An 11268-nucleotide genomic window follows, 5' to 3' on the forward strand; every position below is an offset into this window, starting at 1 on the left:
CATACATACCTTGATTGATCTTTCCCTTAATCCTATAATGTTCCGGAATGTTCGCACTTCAATCTATTTATGCAATGTAGCACAATTGAAGCCATAATCAAGAAAAGATAATAATTTTAAGCTCACTTGAGCATTTTATCAAGCATTGAGTGTTCATCAATGCCTTATGGTCCTTTTATGCAAGATTACACTAGCCCTTTCCCCATGCCTCTCTATATATAATTTCCCCATATCTTCTAAGAACACATGCATGCAATGCAATCATCCTTATCCCCATGAATTACCTCACTAATGGCTCCTTTATAGCTATGTTTAAAATTAAAAGCTTATGTGATGGAGTATCACCTCCTGGGATGAAGATTTAGGAGCCTCACTTGATTATCTTCAATGTTTTAACAAGGATTTGTGGAGCAGTTCTGATGAAAGGCACTTCCCTTCTCTTAGACCCTCTTTCTCACTCTAAATGCACCAAGAAAATAAGCTCAAAATGAGCTATTGCACAGGATATAACGACAAGGGGTCGGGTTTAAAATTTAGAAATTTGGAGACCTGATTAGATCTGTGATCGCAAATTTGACATGCGGCCCGCAGAATGGACCGCAAGAACGGTCCTAAAACCTGAACAAACTGTCAGGGTATGCGGCAGAAATGCGGTCTGCGTACCTACTCTGTGGTCGCAAAATGCACTGCAGAACTACCCTTAACAAAATTTCCAAGGGGATTATGCGATGACTATGCGGCCCGCGTATTGACTATGCGATCGCATAATTGGCCGCATAGTTGACCTCAAAATTAACCATCACACTACTTGACTGTGCGGCGACTATGTTGTCCGCATATCTATTATGCGACCGCATAATGGACCGCAGAAATGTACTTTTCTGGAAAATATAATTTCTTAACTTTTTAATGCATGGATCAATCCCAAGGGTCCGAACCGCGACGAGCTTATGAATTTCTAACACATGATCCTAACTTGGCACCACGAGATTCTTGTTTTTAAGTAAAAATTTCACAGGACCTTACATCCTCCCCCACTTAAGATCATTTATCCTCGAATGAGGATCAAGGTTCATTTATTAGCAATCTTTATGCACCCTCTGCTTTTCACTCCATGAAACATATCAACAGCCCCAAATTTGGCTAACTCCCTAAATTTCAAAAAATTACGCCAGAGTTTCCTTTGTAACTAGGCCTAGCCACCTGTCAGAGTGCCCCAAAAACATATCCTAACAACATATATATATTCCATAGACATAACATAACTTGTACAACACCAAACATGGCCACATAGGCAACATATAACCGAAATAGAATAGTTTTACACAGATCAAATCAAAAGATTAGAGTTCATAGGGACCAAATGCATAAAAAGCTATTACATGGCTATACAAACAAATGTGGGTGCTTCTTTCTCATTTCTTCCTCTGCTTCTCAAGTGGCTTCTTCAACCTGTTGGTTCATCCATAATATTTTCACAGAGGCAATTTCCTTATTTCTCAATTTCCGAACTTGCTTGTCAAGAATGGAAGCTGGAACTTCTTCATAAGATGGTTCTTCATTAACATCATTAGTTTCAACAAGCACAATAATGGATGGATCTCCCACTACCCTTTTCAACATAGACACATGGAAGATTGGGTTTACCAATGATATCTCGGGTGGTAGCTCAAGCTTGTACGCTACCTGACCTATCCTCTAAATGATTCTGTACGGTCCGACATACCTCAGACTCAATAGTCCTTTCTTTCGAAACCGTATGATAACCTTCATGGGGGAAACCTTTAAAAATACCTAATCATCTTCTTTGAACTTTAAATCTCTGCGATGATCATCCGAATAAGACTTTTGTCAACTCTGAGCAGTTTTCAACCTCTCCTTAATAATCTTGAATTTATCCATGGTCTGATACACGAGATTCGGCCCTATCAATCTAGCTTCTCCAACTTCGAACCACCCAATGGGAGATCTATATCTCCTACCATACAATTCTTCAAACGGTGCCATCGGGATACTAACATGGAAGCTGTTGTTATAAGCAAACTATATGAGTGGAAAATGGTCATCCCAGCTACCTTTGAAATCAAGAGTACAAGCACGCAATATATATTCAAGCGTCTGAATAGTCCGCTCTGCTTGCTCATCGGTTTGAGGATGAAAGGTTGTGCTAAGATTTACCTGCGTACACAAACCTTGCTGAAATTTCTTCCAAATGTTGGCTGTGAACTGAGCCCCTTGATCTGAAATGATTGAGACTGGAGTGCCATGCAACCTGACTATTTCCCTGATATACAACTGAGCATACTGTTCCACTGTGTCGGTAGATTTAACTGGCAAGAAGTGCGCTGATTTTGTGAGTCGATCCACAATTACCCAAATTGAGTCAAACTTTCACGGAGTGCACGGTAAGCCTACCAAAAAATCCATGTTAATCATCTCCCATTTCCACATTGGAATTTCTATGCTTTGGGCTAATCCACCGGGCCTTTGATGTTCGGCCTTCACTTGCTGACAGTTCGGACATTTTTCCACAAAGTTTGCCATATCCTTTTTTATGTTGGTCTACCAATAAACTTACTTGAGATCATGATACATTTTTGTAGATCCTGGGTGCACAGAATACCTGGAAATGTGAGCTTCTGCCATGATCCTTTCCCGGAGACCGTCAATATCTGGAACACATAGGCGGCCTTGGTACCGTAGGGTACCATCATTCGTGCCAAAGGAAAACGCTGTGGTCTTGTGTTTATGAATCCCCTCTTTCAGTTGTGCTAACAATGGATCGTTGAATTGAGTCTCTTTCACTTCTGCCACAAGCGATGATTCAACCCTATTCTGCATAATCACCCCTCCTTCATTAGAGTCCGCAAGGCAAACTCCCAAACTAGCCAACTAGTGAACTTCCCTGACCAACAACCTCTGATATGCCTCCAAATGAGCCAAACTTCCCATAGATTTTCGACTAAGAGCATCCGCCACAACATTAGCATATCCCGGGTGATAGAGAATATCAATGTCATAGTCCTTGAGTAGCTCTAGCCATCTTCTTTGTCTCAGATTCAACTCCTTTTGCTTGAAAATATATTGAAGGCTTTTGTGGTCCATAAATACATCCACATGGACCCCATAAAAATAATGTCGCCAAATATTTAGCGCAAACACTACTGTCGCAAGCTCTAAGTCATGGGTTGGGTAGTTCTTTTCATGATTCTTGAGTTGCCTAGAAGCATGAGCTATAACCTTGCCATGCTACATTAACACACACCCAAACCCGATCCCTGAAGCTTCGCAATACACCATAAATCCCTCTGTACCCTCTGGCAAGGCTAATACCGGTGTTGTAGTCAATCTTGACTTCAATTCTTGGAAACTCCGGTCACAAGCATCGGACCATTGGAATTTAACCACTTTTTGCGTCAATTTAGTCAATGGAGAGGCAAGAGTAGAAAACCCCTCCACAAATCTCCTGTAGTACCCATCCAAACCTAAGAAACTGCGAATCTTCGTTGGAGTGGTAGGTCTGGGACAATTCTTTACGGCTTCAATCTTTTGAGGATCAACCATAATTCTTTCCCTGGAGACGACATGACCCAAGAACGCGACTGATTCAAGCCAAAATTCAAATTTTGAAAATATTGCATACAATTGATGTTGATGAATAGTCGCCAGAACCGCCCTGAGATGGTCAGCATGGTCTTCCTGACTTCGAGTATACACAAGAATATCGTCAATGAACACTATCACAAAGGAGTCTAGAAAAGGCTTGAAGACTCGATTCATAAGATCCATGAAATTTGTTGGGGCATTTGTTAGCCCAAAAGACATTACCAGAAATTCAAAGTACCCATACCAAGTCCTAAAAGCTATTTTTGGAACATCTTGCTCTCATATCTTCAATTGATGATACCCGGACCGCAGATCAATTTTTGAGAAACACGTAACACCTTGCAATTGATCAAAGAAGTCATCTATTCTTGGTAGAGGATATTTATTTTTGATTGTGACCTTGTTGAGTTTCCGGTAGTCAATACACATCCGTAGCGACCCATCTTTCTTCCTTACAAACAAGACCGGTGCGCCCCACGGTGACACACTCGGTCGGATGAAACCCTTTTTTAGCAAATCCTTCAGTTTTTCCTTTAGCTCTTTCAATTCTGCCGGTGCCACCATGTAAGGTGGAATTGATATAGGCTATGTGCCTGGCATCACATCGATCCCAATATCGATTTCGCTATCTGGTGGAATCCTAGGGAGTTCATCTGGAAAGACATCCAGAAATCCATTCACAACTGGCACGGACTCAAGGCTAGGCACCTCGGCATTGGTGACTGTAACCCAAACTAAATGATATATATATACATCCCTTCTTGATCATCTTCGTGGCTTTAAGGTAAGAAATAAACCGACATTTTGGCACTACATTATCTCCCTTCCATTCAACAATGGGATCATTAGGAAATTCAAGCCTCATGGATCTAGTACGACAATCAAGTTTGGAAAAGCATGAATAAAGCCAATCCATTCCCATTATTACATCAAAGTCGACCATCCCTAATTCAATAAGATCAGTCATGGTATCCCTACTCCGTACCATAACAACACAACCTCTATAAACTCGAGCAGCCGTAATTGACTCACCAACCGGAGTAGACACCAAAAATGGCTCATGAAGCTGATCCGGTTCCATCCCAAATTCCATAGCAACAAAAGGTGTAACATAGGACAAGGTGGAACCAGGGTCAATAAGTGCATGCGTATCATGAGTTTGGACAGTCAGAATACCTATAAAAACATCTGAAGAAGCCTCTACGGTCTGACGACCACTCATAGCATAGAACCAGCTGGGTCCTCCGGAACTCTGCACACCACCCCTAGCTGTACCACGCCCTGCGGGTGCTGGGATACCTCGAGCTGGAGAGGGGGCTGAGGATGTAGCAACTGCTGGACTGGATGACTATGTTGTGCCCCTACCCGCTCCCTGGCGGGATATACGAAAATGCCTCTAAATATGACCCCTCATCCCACATCCATAACATACGAGTAACTCCAAATAGAAAACCCCTAAGTGCATCTTACCGCACCTAGGGCACAAGGACCTTTGCTGCTGCTGAGACCTCTCTTTTGACCGACCCCGTGGGTGGGATCCCCTGTTGCCCAGACCGGACCTGAAACGACTCCAGTACTGTTGCTGGCTAGGCCCTGATGGTAGTGCACTACCTTAAGACTGCACAACAGACTGGGACGACCCTGACGATTCTCCCCTAAAATCTAATCTTCCCCTACCTAATGACTCTCCTATGTTGCCTGTAAGCCGGGCCTTACTGTTACCCTCTCTCTCTATTCTGTTCTCCAGTTTACGATTCTCTCTGTCCTGAACAAATGCTACCATCTTCCCATAATTCATATCAGAATTCAATGCAGTCGTAGAAGCCTCATTAATAGTCAAAGGATTAACGCCCTAAACAAACCGACACACTCTGGCCTCCATTGTGGGAAACATGTGAATGGCATACTTGGACAGGCGAGCAAACTCCATGTGGTACTCCCACACACTTCTACTACCTTGATTCAGATTTTCAAACTCTGTTGCACGGACTACCCTTGTCTTAGCAGGCAGGAAATGATCTATAAAGGCATCGGCAAACTCGCTCCACCTTGCCGGAGGGCTTTCCTCCTCACGGGAATCTTCCCACAACTCAAACCACAAAAAGGCCACCCCTTTCAAACGATAGGCAACCAACTGTACTCCTTCTGTCTCACTTGCGCGCATAACCCTGAGGGTCTTATCGTCTCATCAATAAAATCCTGGGGGTCTTCTTCTGGATTGGCACCCATAAACACTGGAGGGTCTAACTGAATAAATCTATTCACCCTGGAACTGGTGGGATCCCCTTGCTGGCTGGATGAACGAGGCACAACATTGGACATCTGGGCATGAGAGGCCACTAGCTGGGTCAACATTTGAATAGCTCCCCTAAGATCCCCATCAGAAATACAGAACTAGAAGCTGGGGCTGGAGGCGGAACATGAGTATCAATGGGAAGGATAGTAGTACCCTCCGTAAGTGTAGGAACTGGGGTAGTCTACTCTGGAACAGAAGAACCAGACAAGGTGATAGCAGGGTGACTTCCCTCACCCGCAGTATCAAGCAGTGATTCATCAACCGCTCCTAAGGTGGCATTGGCTCCTTGGCCAATTCTTGCTTTCTTTTTAGGTTCCATTTATTGAAAGATAGAATAATGCACTAATTAGAGAGGGAATAGTTCCATAACAAGTTTTTGCCGCACGATCCAAAATATCAAAGAAGGGTATTATTCCTAAATTCCCAAGTAGCCTCCAACTTATAGATGTTGTCGACTACACACCGATAAGAAGGACTCTACTAGACACGGCTCTGAGACATCCTAGGACACTTCAAAACCTGAGGCTCTGATACCAAGTTTGTCATGCCCTAACCTCGGAAGACGCGACCGATGATCAATCAAGTGAACCCAACTGATCAAGCCTTATCGAACACTTTCTACCCAACTTAATATGATTAAAGAAACCATGCTTTCATTTATTTAAACAATAGGAAAGATTGCACATTCAGCATTGTTAGTTTATTTTACATCACAACCTTAAACCGTAGTTAAGTTCCCAAGATTTCATACAATTTCACTTTAGAGAAACAAGAGTTAGAATTACAACATAGTTCATATACCCATCCAACACCTGTACATAACCCACACAAACGTCTACGGAGCCTCTAAGGATACAAAAGACAAGTATGACAATGCCGGCAACAAGGCCCTGACTGTACCTCAAAAGTGGATATCTATAACAAAAGATGTACAACATAACCCCTTGAAGGAGAAAGGGGCTCACCAGGACTTTGAGAAGAGGATACTCCGCTACATGCGATCAGCACTATTCGCTATGAAGCCACCTACATTCATTTAAAAATGTAGCGCCCCCAGCAAAAAGGGACGTTAGTACCATAGAATAGTACTAGTATGCATAACTAAACACCATCTAGTTAGAAATAACTTTCATACAAGAATAAGGAAAACACAAGTATAACTCAAACACTTTAAATGATCACAACATTATCAAATAAAAGAATCATACAATTTTCACATCGTTTTCCCATAGCTTTTAGTTTTGGGGCATTTCATACTAATCATCATTGTCCACAATACCACCGCTATCTTGGGCAGAGTCCTATCTCGACCCGATCGACTAGGTTTCCTCATTTGAGACATACACTTCAATCACAAATACAATACTATCATGTGTGCGGCATGGCGTCCGATCTCGGCCTGATCGTCTAGGTTGCCTTACCAAGGCATTTTCCTTTTCCATCAATCATCTCATTTCAATCTTTGTTTCACATATATCATTTCATAGGCACTTGGGGACACAACTATCATGCCATATATTTGGCACTAGGCTATCTCACATCATTCCCAATTTCAATGTTAGATTTGTAATTTAGGATAATATGTGCACACAAAAGCAAATAAAATTGTAAGCATAGATGAGACTTCACATAGATGGCACAACATATGCAACTTCAATCTTAATTTAAGGTCTAGGTATTTCAATACATGATTCATATTCATTGCACCCTTTTCAAGTTATCAAGAATAGCACTTCGACCATATTGAGACACATCTTTCACGCCTATAAGGTTGTAACTCCAATTCATGTGAAAAAACAATCAATATAACAATCCAACCTTAATCTTACCGCATTTACACAAATACCAACGGAGCTCAATTTCTAAAAAACGGGGTTTTAGCCATACATACCTTATGTGAGCTTTCCCTTAATCCTATAATGTTCTGGAATGTTCGCATTTCAATATATTTAGGCAATGTAGCACAATTGAACCCATAATCAGGAAAAGATCATAATTTTAAGCTCATTTGAGCATTTTATCAAGCATTGAGTGTTCATCAAGGCCTTATGGTCCTTTTATGCAAAATTACACTAGCCCTTTCCCTATGCCTCTCTATTTGTAATTTCCCCATATCTTCTAAGAACATATGCATGCAATGTAATCACCCTTATCCCCATGAATTACCTTACTAATGGCCCCTTATAGCTATATTTTAAATTAAGAGCTTAGGTGATGAAGTCTTACCTCTTGGGATGAAGATTTAGGTGCCTCACTTTCTTATCTTCAATGTTTTAACAAGGATTTGTGGAGCAATTTTGATGAAAGACACTTCCCTTCTCTTACACCCTCTTTCTCTCTCTAAAAGCAGCAAGAAAATAGGCTCAAAATGAGCTATTGCACAGGATATAACGACAGGGGGTCAGATTTAAAATTTAGAAATCTGGAGCCCCGACTCAGATCTGCGATCGCAAAGTTAACATGTGGCACGTAGAATGGATCGTAAAAATGGTCCCAAAACCTGAACAAACTGTCTAGGTATGCGGAAGAAATGCGGTCCGCATACCTACTCTACGGTCGTAAAATGCACCGTAGAACTACCCTTCACAAAACTTCCAAGGGGATTATGCGATGACTATGCGGCCCGCATATTGACTATGCGATCGCATTATTGGCCGCATAGTTGACCTCTAAATTAACCATCACACTACTTGACTCTGCGGCGACTATGCGGTCTGCATATCTATTATGCGACTGCATAATGGACCGCATAAATGCACTTTTTTGGAAACCATAATTTCTTAACTTTTTAATGCACGGATCAATCCCAAGGGTCCGAACCGTGGCGAGCTTATGAATTTCTAACACATGATCCTAACTTGGTACCACGAGATTCGGGTTTTTGAGTAAACATTTCACGAGGCCTTACATCCTCCCCCACTTAAGATCATTCGTCCTCAAATGAGGATCAAGGTTCACTTATTAGCAATCTTTATGCACCCTCTGATTTTCATGACATGAAACATATCAGCAGCCCAAATTTGGCTAAGTCCCTAAATTTCCAAAAATTTCGCCAGAGTTTTCTTTGTAACTAGTCCTATCCACCTGTCAGAGGGCACCAGAAACATATCCTAACAGCATATACATGTTCCATAGACATAACATAGCTTGTACAACACCAACCATGGCCGCATATGCAACATATAACCGAAATAGAATAGCTTTTCACAGATCAAATCAAAAGATAAGAGTTCATAGGGACCAAATGCATAAAAATCTAACATGGCTATACAAACAAATGTGGGTACTTCTTTCTCATTTCTTCCTCTACTTCCCAAGTGGCTTCTTCAACCTGTTGGTTCTGCCATAACACTTTCACGGATGCAATTTTCTTATTTCTCAATTTCCGGACTTGCCTGTCAAGAATGGCAACTGGAACTTCTTCATAAGACAGTTCTTCATTAATCTCAATAGTTTCAACTGGCACATAGTGGACGGATCTCCCACTACCTTTTTCAACATAGACACATGGATGACTGGGTGTACCAATGATATCTCGGGTGGTAGCTCGAGCTTGTACGCCACCTGACCAATCCTTTGAATGATTCTATACGGTCCGACCATACCTCATACTCAATTTTCCTTTCTTTTCAAACTACATGATACCCTTCATGGGGGAAACCTTCAAATATACCCAATCATCTTCTTTGAATTCTAAATCTCTACGACGAACGTCCGAATAAGACTTTTGGCAACTTTGAGTAGTTTTCAACCTATCCTTAATGATCTTGAATTTCTCCATGGCCTGATGCACGAGTTCCGGCCCTATCAATCCAACGTCTCTAACTTCGAACCACCCAATGGGAGATCTACATCTCCTACCATACAATGCTTCAAACGGTGCCATCTGGATACTAGCATGGAAGCTGTTGTTGTAAGCAAACTCTATGAGTGGTAAATGGTCATCCCAACTACCTTTGAAATAAAGAGTACAAGCACGCAATATATCTTCAAGCTTCTGAATAGTCTGCTCTGCTTGCCCGTCGATTTGAGGAGGAAAAGCTGTGCTAAGATTTACCTGCTTATCCAAACTTTGCTGAAATTTCTTCCAAAAGTTGGATGTGAACTGAGCCCCTCGATCTGAAATGATTGAGACTGGAGTTCCATGCAACCTAACTATTTCCCTGATATATAACTGAGCATACCGTTCCGCTATGTCGGTATGTTTAACTGGAAAAGAAGTGCGCTGATTTCGTGAGTCGATCCACGATTACCCAAATTGAGTCAAACTTGCGTAGAGCGGTAAGCCTACCACAAAATCCATGTTAATCATCTCCCATTTCCACATTGGAATTTCTATGCTTTGGGCCAATCCACCGGGCCTTTGATGTTCGGCCTTCACTTGCTAACAGTTCGGACATTTTGCCACAAAGTTTGCCACATCCTTTTCATATTGTTCCACCAATAAACTTCCTTGAGACCATGATACATTTTTGTAGATCCTGGGTGGACGGAATACCTGGAAATGTGAGCTTCTGCCATGATTCTTTCGCCGAGACCGTCAATATCTGGAACACATAGGCGGCCTTGGTACCGTAGGGTGCCATCATCCATGCCAAATGAAAAATCTGTGGTCTTGTGTTTATGAATCCCCTCTTTTAGTTGTGCTAACAATGGATCTGCTAACAATGGTCCGAACCGCATTTTATGAATTTCTAACACATGATCCTATTTTCTAAAGCTGTTAATGAGCCGAGCATTTTATCTCTGAGTACTTCTTTTATTGCTTTCATTATATTGTTATGAACTATCGTTGGCTATTGGTGTTGGACTCCGACCTATGTTCCAGCGCGTCACTACTTTCAACCTAAGGTTAGGTTTGTTACTTATTGAGTACATGAGATCGGTTATGCTCATACTACACTTCTACACCTTACCTGCAAATGTTGCTGTGATAGATGTGTGCTGGAATTGAAGACGTACCTGTGTTTTGGTTGTAGTTGCCTCTTGTTCATGGTAGCCTTAGATTTATAAAAATCTATTTCTATACATTTCAAAAAGAATAATGTATTTATTTCATACCAATTTTGTAAATTCCAGTCTTATAAGCTCATGATTTGTACTACCAATCCTTGGGAAATGTATAAGATTCATTTATTTATTTTACTTAATTGTCTTATTAAATTTCATTGGAATTGGATAGTTGTTAATTGACTTACCTAGCGGGTCGATTTAGGTGCCATCAAGATTAGTTGGATTTCGGGTCGTGACAAGTTGGTATGAGAGATCTAGGTTCATAGGTTCTACAAGTCATGAGCAAGTGTTTAGTAAAGTCTTGCAGATTGGTTTGATGATGTCCATACCTATCTTCGAGAAGCTACACAGCA

General features: G+C 41.5%; 2 protein-coding genes across 2 annotated transcripts; both read right to left on the bottom strand.

Annotated features, from left to right (window-relative positions):
* Positions 1–4191: 4191 nt before the first annotated feature.
* On the bottom strand, positions 4192–4828 carry LOC138870310 (uncharacterized). Its single transcript, XM_070148103.1, has 2 exons — positions 4360–4828; positions 4192–4259 (listed from the first exon to the last, which is right to left on the bottom strand). The coding sequence occupies exons 1-2, from the start codon at positions 4826–4828 to the stop codon at positions 4192–4194; spliced, it is 537 nt and encodes a 178-aa protein (XP_070004204.1).
* A 4339-nt stretch (positions 4829–9167) lies between these two features.
* LOC138870311 (uncharacterized) lies at positions 9168–9788 on the bottom strand. Its single transcript, XM_070148104.1, has 2 exons — positions 9548–9788; positions 9168–9391 (listed from the first exon to the last, which is right to left on the bottom strand). The coding sequence occupies exons 1-2, from the start codon at positions 9786–9788 to the stop codon at positions 9168–9170; spliced, it is 465 nt and encodes a 154-aa protein (XP_070004205.1).
* Positions 9789–11268: the final 1480 nt, after the last annotated feature.

The sequence above is a fragment of the Nicotiana sylvestris genome, chromosome 6 (assembly GCF_000393655.2).
Source record: "Nicotiana sylvestris chromosome 6, ASM39365v2, whole genome shotgun sequence".
Lineage (NCBI taxonomy): Eukaryota > Viridiplantae > Streptophyta > Magnoliopsida > Solanales > Solanaceae > Nicotiana > Nicotiana sylvestris.